Genomic DNA, 13,977 nt, shown 5'->3' on the forward strand with positions numbered 1-13,977 from the left:
TAGAGGGGTGAGCAACTGGTTGTGAGTCCAGGGTAGACATGGAAGGCTTTAGGGTAGAGGCAGTGGCAGACCTGAAGGATAACTAGTATACCGGCTGGTAGAAAGGGAGGAGCAGGGCATTCTGGGCTAAGGGACTAGTCCGAGCAGGCACGGAGCTGGAAGTGTGCATCCACCATGCGGGAAGCTCAAGACGTCTGGGGTGTAAGGCTATAGAAGAGCAGGCCTTTGGGTAGTGTGGTTGCATGTGTTGTGTGGCCATTGGGAGGGGAGGGAGAAGGGAGGAGGGAGCAGAGGGAGATACGAAGGGTCATGGGAGCACAGTCATTCATGTCCGTGACTGACTGCCAGAATGGCATCTTAGAGATGTGAAGTGGTTAAGGGGGGAGTTCAAGGAGAAGCTGAATGACCGTTCCTTAGGGAGCTCTAGAAGGCATCCCTGGACTCGGAGGGCTAGACTGGATGACATCTGTTCTCCCTCTCAGCAATCAGGTTCTGTGACTATGAGATAGAAGTATTGTATCTTGCCTCTTGCACTAGTTACTGTGCTCTTACTTCCTCTTCTCTTTCTTCCTGTCAAGCCTCTTCCCCATGCCAGGCACTGCAGCCATAACAGTGAACAGGAAGACAAAGACAGCATCATTTTAATCTTTTCCCTGTGGTATTAGCACAAGGAGTACATAGTAGGTTCTCCTTAAATGTTGCTTTGAATTGAATCTGAGTCGGAAAAATGACAAGGCAGTTTTGCCCTGGGTAATAAGTTCTGCTTCATGGTTGATCTGCTGTTGAAAGATGATCTCGGTAACCTCCTTATGAACAGGTGGAAAGTAGGTGGCTGCTTACATGTGTTTGGTTTCTGAGTCATCAGAAAGGCTCCTTGCCTCCCAGAATATCTCCTTCATCCAGGCTGTAGGTACTTTTAATTCTACTATTGCAGGTTAGTTTCCCTCTGTTAAAATGCAGATGCCCTCTGGAGAGAGGATATCCATTTACTCTCAGAAGTCGTTTGTACCTTAATAGGGGGGGTTTTCTTGGCCTTTTCTGCATGGCAGGTTTTTGAGGAAAGCACGTGGAGGGAAAAGGGGACCCAGGGGATGAGTACTGGACATGCCAAAAGTAAACTTCGTCAGAGTTAGCAATTTGGATAGCTGACCCTGGGGATGTAGTCTCTTGGCTTAGAAAAATCCATTATTACTTATTTGCTGATGTATGTTGGGCAAGAAGTGCTTATTTCTATTGTAAGTTTTATGGCTCCAAAACTGTTATTTATTTTTTAAAAAGTGTAATACTAACTAGAATTTAAATAAAAATTTGAAAAAAAAAATAAAAAAGCCAAACCAAAAAAAAAAATAAATAAATAAATAAAGGTGCAATAAATCCCATCTTCCCCACTCTCACCTCAACAAAAGTAATTTGTGTGGCAGCCTGATTTGTGGTCTTCATGGACAAGGCTATGCTACATACAGTTTGTGTGTTCACGTATCAGGGAAGGCTAATAATATCTACTGTACCAAATATCCTCAGAGTTTTGGTGGCTTGTTTCAGAGGTTTCTTTTTTCATTCACATCATAATATGATTCAGATTGATTGGGAAGGAGAGGGTGTTCCACATAGTCTTTCAGGGACCCAGGCTTCTTCCATGCTGTATGTCCACCATCTTTATTACTTGGCCTCAGGGTCACACTAGCCTCCTCTGGAAGGTATGTCAAAGGGAAGAGAAAGCATACTTCCTTTTAACTGCCTTGACCTGGAAATGATACACATTTCACCTCACATCCATTGATGAGAACCAGTCTCAAAGACCCACCGAGATGGGAAGAGGCTGGGAGATGTCCAGGAAGAGGAAGCAGCCTTGGTGAGCCTCTGACAACAGGTCATCAGAAAGCATTTACACATTTTCCTTCTGTCTGTGACATAACCTGACCCTTGGGGGTTGTTATTAAGGGAACAGGGAGCAAGAGAGACTGGCAGTGACCTGGAAACTGTCCAGTGTTTAGAATGGTGAAAAGTCATTCATTCTGCTTGGTGAAGGACATCATCCTGCTGTTGGATTTTTGCTGTGTGAGGGAGACTGCGGTTGTGGTGCAAAGAGATGTCTCTATTTTGTTTGCTTGTTTATGTCCTTTTTCATGGAAGTAGGAAAAGCTATAGGAATTTGGGGATTTTGAATGCAGTGGCTTCTGTAATGTTACATTTCCTCTAATCCACTTCCCTCATTGGGATGAGAGAGGCAGTTGTCTGGATGAGAGAGGCAATTGACTTGTCCAAATTCATTTAGCAAGTTAGTGGTTTACTTCAGTCTCAGACCTGTTTTCCAGATTTCTACTCTGGTGTTCTTTCCACTACTGCTATTCCCTTGGAGAACCACTATTTGGAGACTAGACATGCGCTGCCAGGGTCCACAGGATGATAGGAGGCTTGATCAGGTGAAATTGGAAGCTTCTTTGTAGCTTGGAGATTCCTTGATTGTGTTTGAATATATGGTGTCTGATTGTATAATCCCTGGCCTGATGGGAGTGATGTAGTTTCCAAGAATTTGTAACTCTCCTGAGAAAACAGAATCTTAGCTTTTTATTCTTCTCAATTGTGTCTTTAATACATTTTTATCTTTTTAAAACTGTTTGTTTTTTAAATACATATTTTTTTCTAACTGTAAAAGTAACAATTTCAATTTTAGAAATTAAGTAAGTATATTTAGATGTAACAAAAATATATACAAATATAACAAAAAATATTCTGTAATTCCATAACTCAACAATGCAGCAGTAACAACTATTAATATCTTACTTTTCTATGTGTGTTCCCTAGCCATTTATTGAATAAATAAATACTTGTACACTTATATACAGTATAATTAGAATGAAATATTATACAATATGAAATAAATATTATACAACTCTTAAAATATTTCATATTACTTAATATGAAATATTATATAACCCTTAAAATTGTTTTAAAATAGTAGTGGTATGAAATATGCTCATATATATTTGTATACTTATCATAATATAATTAGAATAAAAATCTAATTTTATTTGTCTTGTCTTTTTTTTTTATCTGCTTTTTAATGGAAGTGGGGAAAAAGCAAATGGAAATTCATATACCTTGGAATAAAATTCAAATCGTATCATGCATAACTGTACAAATATGTATGAGCATTTCTCCATATCATGACTTACATTAAAACATTTTTTAAAGGGTTGCACAATATTTCATCTTGTGGAAATACACCGTGCTGAAGGAAACAGCCCAGGCAGGGAGGAGGGAAGGAGTGGTGGTATCTTTGGTTCTTGGCCCTCATGCTCTGCTCCTCTTCTCCCAGGGCATCAGCAGCCTATTCAGCTCACTGAAGGTTGTCCGGCTGCTACGTCTTGGGCGGGTGGCCCGTAAGCTGGACCACTACATTGAATACGGAGCCGCTGTGCTGGTGCTGCTGGTGTGCGTGTTTGGGCTGGCTGCTCACTGGATGGCCTGCATCTGGTACAGCATTGGGGACTACGAGATCTTTGATGAAGACACCAAGACCATCCGCAACAACAGCTGGCTCTACCAACTGGCGATGGACATTGGCACCCCTTACCAGTTTAATGGATCCGGCTCAGGGAAGTGGGAAGGTGGTCCCAGCAAGAATTCTGTCTACATCTCCTCGTTGTATTTCACTATGACCAGCCTTACCAGCGTGGGCTTTGGAAACATTGCCCCATCCACAGACATCGAGAAAATCTTTGCAGTGGCCATCATGATGATTGGCTGTAAGTATGACAGTTGCTGGGGCTGGGTGGGGGATGGGCAGGGGACATCCTGTTTCACCATAACTTCTATTGGTTGGAAATAGGGTGATGGCTACAACGCTCACAGGATCAGGGTGTAATGACTTAAAATAAGCCACATTCTGTTCTTTTTTTTTTTTTTTTTTTAGATGAGCTTTAAAGTTTTCCTGATAATTAAAGCATTGCATGTTTGCTGCAAATATTTAGAAAATATTAAAGGGCACATCGAGAAAATCGAGACCAATGAAATTCTACTTCTCAGAGATAACTACTATTACCTAATAAAGTTAGAATGAAATCATCATATACAACTTGGTAACCTGCTTGCTCATAGAACAGTGAATTGTGAAAAGTCTTTCCACGTCTGTTTAAATACAGCTCTAGGTCTGCACAGTCCCTTATGGTACCAGAGAAAGAATATATGGAAAAAAAGAATGTTAGCTATCTCATTAATTATCTTTTATATTTATTATATGTCGAAATGATATTTTTATATAGGGGGTTAAATAAAATATCCCATTATAATTAATTTCATGTTTCTTTTGGATATTTTTAATGAAAAATTTAATTTAATGCTCCTAGGAATATTTTTTTAATTTTTTTAAAATATGAAATTTATTGTCAAATTGGTTTCCATACAACACACAGTGCTCATCCCAACAGGTGCCCTCTTCAATACCCATCACCCACCCTCCCCTCCCTCTCACCCCCCCATCAACCCTCAGTTTGTTCTATGTTTTTAAGAGTCTTTTATGTTTTGGCTCCTTACCTCTCTAACCTTTTTTTTTTCATTCCCCTCCCCCATGGACTTCTGTTAAGTTTCTCAGGATCCACATGAGAGTGAAACATATGGTATCTGTCTTTCTCTGTATGACTTATATCACCTAGCATAACAGTCTCCAGTTCCATCCACGTTGCTACAAAAGGCCATATTTTATTCTTTCTCATTGCCAAGTAGTATCCCATTGTGTATATAAACCACAACTTTTTTATCCATTCATCAGTTGATGGACATTTAGTCTCTTTCCACAATTTGGCTATTGTTGAAAGAGCTGCTATAAACATTGGGGTACAAGTGCCCCTATGCATCAGTACTCCTGTATCCCTTGGGTAAATTCCTAGCAGTGCTATTGCTGGGTCATAGGGTAGATGTATTTTTAATTTGTTGAGGAACCTCCACACTGTTTTTTTTTTTTTTTTTTTTTTTTTTTTGAGTTTTTTTTTGTTTTTTTTTTTTTTATGAAATTTATTGACAAATTGGTTTCCATACAACACCCAGTGCTCATCCCAAAAGGTGCCCTCCTCAATACCCATCACCCACCCTCCCCTCCCTCCCACCCCCCATCAACCCTCAGTTTGTTCTCAGTTTTTAACAGTCTCTTATGCTTTGGCTCTCTCCCACTCTAACCTCTTTTTTTTTTTTTTTCCTTCCCCTCCCCCATGGGTTCCTGTTAAGTTTCTCAGGATCCACATAAGAGTGAAACCATATGGTATCTGTCTTTCTCTGTATGGCTTATTTCACTTAGCATTACATTCTCCAGTTCCATTCACGTTGCTACAAAGGGCCATATTTCATTTTTTCTCATTGCCACATAGTATTCCATTGTGTATATAAACCACAATTTCTTTATCCATTCATCAGTTGATGGACATTTAGGCTCTTTCCATAATTTGGCTATTGTTGAGAGTGCTGCTATGAACATTGGGGTACAAGTGCCCCTATGCATCAGTACTCCTGTATCCCTTGGATAAATTCCTAGCAGTGCTATTGCTGGGTCATAGGGTAGGTCTATTTTTAATTTTCTGAGGAACCTCCACACTGCTTTCCAGAGCGGCTGCACCAATTTGCATTCCCGCCAACAGTGCAAGAGGGTTCCCGTTTCTCCACCTCCTCACCAGCATCTATAGTCTCCTGATTTGTTCATTTTGGCCACTCTGACTGGCGTGAGGTGATACCTGAGTGTGGTTTTGATTTGTATTTCCCTGATAAGGAGCGACGCTGAACATCTTTTCATGTGCCTGTTGGCCATCTGGATGTCTTCTTTAGAGAAGTGTCTATTCATGTTTTCTGCCCATTTCTTCACTGGGTTATTTGTTTTTCGGGTGTGGAGTTTGGTGAGCTCTTTATAGATTTTAGATACTAGCCCTTTGTCCGATATGTCATTTGCAAATATCTTTTCCCATTCCGTTGGTTGCCTTTTAGTTTTGTTGGTTGTTTCCTTTGCTGTGCAGAAGCTTTTTATCTTCATAAGGTCCCAGTAATTCACTTTTGCTTTTAATTCCCTTGCCTTTGGGGATGTGTCGAGTAAGAGATTGCTACGGCTGAGGTCAGAGAGGTCTTTTCCTGCTTTCTCCTCTAAGGTTTTGATGGTTTCCTGTCTCACATTTAGGTCCTTTATCCATTTTGAGTTTATTTTTGTAAATGGTGTGAGAAAGTGGTCTAGTTTCAACCTTCTGCATGTTGCTGTCCAGTTCTCCCAGCACCATTTGTTAAAGAGGCTGTCTTTTTTCCATTGGATGTTCTTTCCTGCTTTGTCAAAGATGAGTTGGCCATACGTTTGTGGGTCTAGTTCTGGGGTTTCTATTCTATTCCATTGGTCTGTGTGTCTGTTTTTGTGCCAATACCATGCTGTCTTGATGATGACAGCTTTGTAGTAGAGGCTAAAGTCTGGGATTGTGATGCCTCCTGCTTTGGTCTTCTTCTTCAAAATTCCTTTGGCTATTCGGGGCCTTTTGTGGTTCCATATGCATTTTAGGATTGCTTGTTCTAATTTCGAGAAGAATGCTGGTGCAATTTTGATTGGGATTGCATTGAATGTGTAGATAGCTTTGGGTAGTATTGACATTTTGACAATATTTATTTTTCCAATCCATGAGCAGGGAATGTCTTTCCATTTCTTTAAGTCTTCTTCAATTACCTTCATAAGCTTTCTATAGTTTTCAGCATACAGATCCTTTACATCTTTGGTTAGATTTATTCCTAGGTATTTTATGCTTCTTGGTGCAATTGTGAATGGGATCATTTTCTTTATTTGTCTTTCTGTTGCTTCATTGTTAGTGTATAAGAATGCAACTGATTTCTGGACATTGATTTTGTATCCTGAAACTTTGCTGAATTCATGTATCAGTTCTAGCAGACTTTGGTGGAGTCTATCGGATTTTCCATGTATAATATCATGTCATCTGCAAAAAGCGAAAGCTTGACTTCATCTTTGCCAATTTTGATGCCTTTGATTTCCTTTTGTTGTCTGATTGCTGATGCTAGAACTTCCAGCACTATGTTAAACAACAGCGGTGAGAGTGGGCATCCCTGTCGTGTTCCTGATCTCAGGGAAAAAGCTCTCAGTTTTTCCCCGTTGAGGATGATGTTAGCTGTGGGCTTTTCATAAATGGCTTTTATGATCTTTAAGTATGTTCCTTCTATCCCGACTTTCTCAAGGGTTTTTATTAAGAAAGGGTGCTGGATTTTGTCAAAGGCCTTTTCTGCATCGATTGACAGGATCATATGGTTCTTCTCTTTTTTTTTGTTAATGTGATGTATCACGTTGATTGATTTGCGAATGTTGAACCAGCCCTGCATCCCAGGAATGAATCCCACTTGATCATGGTGAATAATTCTTTTTATATGCTGTTGAATTCGATTTGCTAGTATCTTATTGAGAATTTTTGCATCCATATTCATCAGGGATATTGGCCTGTAGTTCTCTTTTTTTACTGGGTCTCTGTCTGGTTTAGGAATCAAAGTAATACTGGCTTCATAGAATGAGTCTGGAAGTTTTCCTTCCCTTTCTATTTCTTGGAATAGCTTGAGAAGGATAGGTATTATCTCTGCTTTAAATGTCTGGTAGAACTCCCCTGGGAAGCCATCTGGTCCTGGACTCTTATTTGTTGGGAGATTTTTGATAACCGATTCAATTTCTTCGCTGGTTATGGGTCTGTTCAAGCTTTCTATTTCCTCCTGATTGAGTTTTGGAAGAGTGTGGGTGTTCAGGAATGTGTCCATTTCTTCCAGGTTGTCCAATTTGTTGGCATATAATTTTTCATAGTATTCCCTGATAATTGTTTGTATCTCTGAGGGATTGGTTGTAATCATTCCATTTTCATTCATGATTTTATCTATTTGGGTCATCTCCCTTTTCTTTTGAGAAGCCTGGCTAGAGGTTTGTCAATTTTGTTTATTTTTTCAAAAAACCAACTCTTGGTTTCGTTGATCTGCTCTACAGTTTTTTTTAGATTCTATATTGTTTATTTCTGCTCTGATCTTTATTATTTCTCTTCTTCTGTTGGGTTTAGGCTGCCTTTGCTGTTCTGCTTCTATTTCCTTTAGGTGTGCTGTTAGATTTTGTATTTGGGATTTTTCTTGTTTCTTGAGATAGGCCTGGATTGCAATGTATTTTCCTCTCAGGACTGCCTTCGCTGCGTCCCAAAGCGTTTGGATTGTTGTATTTTCATTTTCGTTTGTTTCCATATATTTTTTGATTTCTTCTCTAATTGCCTGGTTGACCCACTCATTCGTTAGTAGGGTGTTCTTTAACCTCCATGCTTTTGGAGGTTTTCCAGACTTTTTCCTGTGGTTGATTTCAAGCTTCATAGCATTGTGGTCTGAAAGTATGCATGGTATAATTTCAATTCTTGTAAACTTATGAAGGGCTGTTTTGTGACCCAGTATATGATCTATCTTGGAGAATGTTCCATGTGCACTCGAGAAGAAAGTATATTCTGTTGCTTTGGGATGCAGAGTTCTAAATATATCTGTCAAGTCCATCTGATCCAATGTCTCATTCAGGGCCCTTGTTTCTTTATTGACTGTGTGTCTAGATGATCTATCCATTTCTGTAAGTGGGGTGTTAAAGTCCCCTGCAATTACCACATTCTTATCAATAAGGTTGCTTCTGTTTATGAGTAATTGTTTTATATACTTGGGGGCTCCGGTATTCGGCGCATAGACATTTATAATTGTTAGCTCTTCCTGATGGATAGACCCTGTAACTATTATATAATGTCCTTCTTCATCTCTTGTTACAGCCTTTAATTTAAAGTCTAGTTTGTCTGATATAAGTATGGCTACTCCAGCTTTCTTTTGGCTTCCAGTAGCATGATAAATAGTTCTCCATCCCCTCACTCTGAATCTAAAGGTGTCCTCAGGTCTAAAATGAGTCTCTTGTAGACAGCAAATAGATGGGTCTTGTTTTTTTATCCATTCTGATACCCTATGTCTTTTGGTTGGCGCATTTAATCCGTTTACATTCAGTGTTATTATAGAAAGATACGGGTTTAGAGTCATTGTGATGTCTGTATGTTTTATGCTTGTAGTGATGTCTCTGGTACTTTGTCTCACAGGGTCCCCCTTAGGATCTCTTGTAGGGCTGGTTTAGTGGTGACAAATTCCTTCAGTTTTTGTTTGTTTGGGAAGACCTTTATCTCTCCTTCTATTCTAAATGACAGACTTGCTGGATAAAGGATTCTCGGCTGCATATTTTTGCTGTCTAGCACCCTGAAAATCTCGTGCCAATTCTTTCTGGCCTGCCAAGTTTCAAAAGAGAGATCAGTCACGAGTCTTATAGGTCTCCCTTTATATGTGAGGGCACGTTTACCCCTTGCTGCTTTCAGAATTTTCTCTTTATCCTTGTATTTTGCCAGTTTCACTATGATATGTCGTGCAGAAGATCGATTCAAGTTACGTCTGAAGGGAGTTCTCTGTGCCTCTGGATTTCAATGCCTTTTTCCTTCCCCAGTTCAGGGAAGTTCTCAGCTATTATTTCTTCAAGTACCCCTTCAGCACCTTTCCCTCTCTCTTCCTCCTCTGGAATACCAATTATGCGTATATTATTTCTTTTTAGTGTATCACTTAGTTCTCTAATTTTCCCCTCATACTCCTGGATTTTTTTTTATCTCTTTTTCTCAGCTTCCTCTTTTTCCATAACTTTATCTTCTAGTTCACCTATTCTCTCCTCTGCCTCTTCCATCCGAGCTGTGGTGGTTTGCATTTTGTTTTGCATTTCCTTTAAAGCGTTTTTCAGCTCCTCGTGACTGTTCCTTAGTCCCTTGATCTCTGTAGCAAGAGATTCTCTGCTGTCCTGTATACTGTTTTCCAGCCCAGCGATTAATTTTATGACTATTATTCTAAATTCACTTTCTGTTATATTATTTAAATCCTTTTTGATCAGCTCATTAGCTGTTGTTATTTCCTGGAGATTCTTCTGAGGGGAATTCTTCCGCTTGGTCATTTTGGATAGTCCCTGGTGTGGTGAGGACCTGCAGGGCACTTCCCCTGTGCTGTGGTGTATAACTGGAGTTGGTGGGCGGGGCCACAGTCAGTCCTGATGTCTGCCCCCAGCCCACCGCTGGGGCCACAGTCAGACTGGTGTGTGCCTTCTCTTCCCCTCTCCTAGGGGCGGGATTCACTGTGGGGTGGCGTGGCCCGTCTGGGCTACTTGCACACTGCCAGGCTTGTGATGCTGGGGATCTGGCGTATTAGCTGGGGTGGGAAGGCAAGGTGCACGGCGGGAGGGGGGGCAGGCTTAGCTCGCTTCTCCTTAGGTGATCCATTTCAGGAGGGGCCCTGTGGCAGCCGGAGGGAGTCAGATCCGCTGCCGGAGGTTTGGCTCCGCAGAAGCACAGAGTTGGGTGTTTGCGCGGAGCGAGCAATTTCCCTGGCCGGAACCGGTTCCCTTTGGGATTTTGGCTGGGGGATGGGCGGGGGAGATGGCGCTGGCGAGCGCCTTTGTTCCCCGCCAAACTGAGCTCTGTCATCCGGGAGCTCCGCAGCTCACCCTCCCTTTGTCCTCCAGCCTTCCCGCTTTCCGAGCAGAGCTGTTAACTTATGACCTCCCAGACGCTAAGTCGCGCTTGCTGTCAGAACACAGTCCGTCAGGCCCCTCCACTTTTGCAAGCCGGACTCGGGGGCTCTGCTTGGCCGGCGAGCCGCCCCTCCGCCCCGGCTCCCTCCCGCCAGTCCGTGGAGCGCGCACCGCCTCGCCGCCCTTCCTACCCTCTTCCGTGGGCCTCTCGTCTGCACTTGGGTCCGGTGACTCCGTTCTGCTAATCCTCTGGTGGTTTTCTGGGTTATTTAGGCAGGTGTAGGTGGAATCTAAGTGATCAGCAGGACGAGCGGTGAGCCCAGCGTCCTCCTACGCCGCCATCTTCCTGCCAGCTTATTTCTTTTTCCTCCACACTGTTTTCTAGAGTGGCTGCACCAGTTTGCATTCCCACTAACAGTGAAAGAGGGTTCCCGTTTCTCCACATCCTTGCCAGCATCTATAGTCTCCTGTTTTGTTCATTTTAGCCACTCTGACTGGCGTGAGGTGGTATCTAAGTGTGGTTTTGATTTGTATTTCCCTGATGAGGAGTGACGTTGAGCATCTTTTCATGTGCCTGTTGGCCATCTGGATGTCTTCTTTGGAAAAGTGTCTATTCATGTCTTCTGCCCATTTCTTCACTGGGTTATTTGTTTTTCGGGTGTGGAGTTTGGTGAGCTCTTTATAGATTTTGGCTACTAGCCCCTTGTCCAATATGTCATTTGCAAATATCTTTTCCCATTCCGTTGGTTGCCTTTTAGTTTTGTTGATTGTTTCTTTTGCAGTGCAGAAGCTTTTTATCTTCATGAGGTCCCAATAGTTCATTTTTGCTTTTAATTCCCTTGCCTTTGGGGATGTGTCAAGTAAGAAATTGCTGTGGGTGAGGTCAGAGAGGTTTTTTTCTTGCTTTCTCCTCTAGGGTTTTGATGGTTTCCTGTCTCACATTCAGGTCCTTTATCCATTTTGAGTTTGTTTTTGTGAATGGTGTACGAAAGCGGTCTAGTTTCATCCTTCTGCATGTTGCTGTCCAGTTCTCCCAGCACCATTTGTTAAAGAGACTGTCTTTTTTTCCATTGGATATACTTTTCTGCTTTGTCAAAGATTAGTTTGGCTATACTTTTGTGAGTCTAATTCTGGGGTTTCTATTCTATTCCATTGGTCTATGTGTATGTTTTTGTGCCAATACCATGCTGTCTTGATGATTACAGATTTGTAGTAGAGGCTAAAGTCTGGGATTGTGATACCTCCTGCTTTCGTCTTCTTCTTCAAAATTACTTTGGCTATTCGGGGCCTCTTGTGGTTCCATACAAATTTTAGGATTGCTTGTTCTAGCTTCGAGAAGAATGCTGGTGCAATTTTGATTGGGATTGCATTGAATGTGTAGATAGCTTTGGGTAGTATTGACATTTTAACAATATTTATTCTTCCAATCCATGAGCACGGAATGTTTTTCCATTTCTTATATCTTCTTCAATTTCCTTCATAAGTTTTCTATAATTTTCAGCATACAGACCTTTTACATCTTTGGTTAGGTTTATTCCTAGGTATTTTATGCTTCTTGGTGCAATTGTGAATGGGATCATTTTCTTTATTTGTCTTTCTGTTGCTTCATTGTTAGTGTATAAGAATGCAACTGATTCTGTACATTGATTTTGTATCCTGTGACTTTGCTGAATTCATGTGTCAGTCCTAGTAGACTTTTGGTGGAGTCTATCAGGTTTTCCACGTGTAATATCATGTCATCTGCAAAAAGTGAAAGCTTGACTTCATCTTTGCCAATTTTGATGCCTTTGATTTCCTTTTGTTGTCTGCTTGCTGATGCTAGCACTTCCCACACTATGTTAAACAACAGCAGTGAAAGTGGACATCCCTGTCATGTTCCTGATCTCAGGGGGAAAGCTCTCAGTTTTTCCCCATTGAGGATGATATTAGCTGTGGGCTTTTCATAAATGGCTTTTATGATGTTTAAGTATGTTCCTTCTATCCTGACTTTCTCCAGGGTTTTTATTAAGAAAGCATTCTGAATTTTGTCAAATGCTTTTTCTGCATCAATTGACAGGATCATATGGTTCTTATCTTTTCTTTTATTAATGTGATGTATCACATTGATTGATTTGCGAATGTTGAACCAGCCCTGCATCCCAGGAATGAATCCCACTTGATCATGGTGAATAATTCTTTTTATATGTTGTTGAATTCGATTTGCTAGTATCTTATTGAGAATTTTTGCATCCATATTCATCAGGGATATTGGCCTGTAGTTCTCTTTTTTTGCTGGGTTTCTGTCTGGTTTAGGAATCAAAGTAATGCTGGCTTCATAGAATGAGTCTGGAAGTTTTCCTTCCCTTTCTATTTTTTGGAACAGCTTGAGAAGGATAGGTATTATCTCTGCTTTAAATGTCTGGTGGAACTCCCCTGGGAAGCCATCTGGTCCTGGACTCTTATTTGTTGGGAGATTTTTGATAGCTGATTCCATTTCTTTGCTGGTTATGGGTCTGTTCAAGTTTTCTATTTCTTCCTATTTGAGTTTTGGAAGTGTGTGGGTGCTTAGGAATTTGTCTATTTCTTCCAGGTTGTCCAGTTTGTTGGCATATAATTTTGATAGTACTCCCTGATAATTGCTTGTTTTTCTGAGGGATTGGTTGTAATAATTCCATTTTCATTCATTATTTTATCTATTTGGGTCATCTCCTTTTACTTTTTGAGAAGACTGGCTACAGGTTTATCAATTTTGTTTATTTTTTCAAAAAACCAACTCTTGGTTTTATTGATCTGCTCTACAGTTTTTTTAGATTCTATATTGTTTATTTCTGCTCTGATCTTTATTATTTCTCTTCTTCTGCTGGGTTTGAGGTGTCTTTGCTGCTCTGCTTCTGTTTCCTTTAGGTGTGCTGTTAGATTTTGTATTTGGGATTTTTCTTGTGTCTGGAGATAGGCCTGGATTGCAGTGTATTTTCCTCTCAGGACTGCCTTTGCTGCATTCCAAAGCATTTGGATTATTGTATTTTCATTTTCATTTGTTTCCATATATTTTTTAATTTCTTCTCTAATTGCCTGGTTGATGCATTCATTCTTTAGTAGGGTGTTCTTTAACCTCCATGCTTTTGGAGGTTTTTCCAGACTTTTTCCTGTGGTTGATTTCAAGCTTCATAGCATTGTGGTCTGAAAGTGTGCATGGTATGGTCTCAATTCTTCTATACTTATGAAGGGCTGTTTTGTGACCCAGTATGTGATCTATCTTAGAGAATGTTCCATGTGCACTTGAGAAGAAAACTATATTCTGTTGCTTTGGGATGCAGAGTTCTAAACATATCTGTCAAGTCCATCTGATCCAATGTATTATTCAGGGCCCTTGTTTCTTTATTGATCCTGTGTCTAGATGATCTATCCATGGTTGTAAGTGGAGTATTAAA

At 40.7% G+C, this 13,977-nt stretch overlaps 1 protein-coding gene across 1 annotated transcript in view; it reads left to right on the forward strand.

Moving 5' to 3' along the window:
- The window catches only part of KCNH1 (potassium voltage-gated channel subfamily H member 1), a 387,521-nt gene that overhangs the window by 140,930 nt on the left and 232,614 nt on the right, over positions 1–13,977 (forward strand). The window contains 1 exon segment of the mRNA XM_030302755.1: positions 3,320–3,749. Within this exon segment, the coding sequence (XP_030158615.1) occupies positions 3,320–3,749 (430 nt within the window).

The sequence above is a fragment of the Lynx canadensis genome, chromosome F1 (genome assembly GCF_007474595.2).
Source record: "Lynx canadensis isolate LIC74 chromosome F1, mLynCan4.pri.v2, whole genome shotgun sequence".
Classification (NCBI taxonomy): domain Eukaryota; kingdom Metazoa; phylum Chordata; class Mammalia; order Carnivora; family Felidae; genus Lynx; species Lynx canadensis.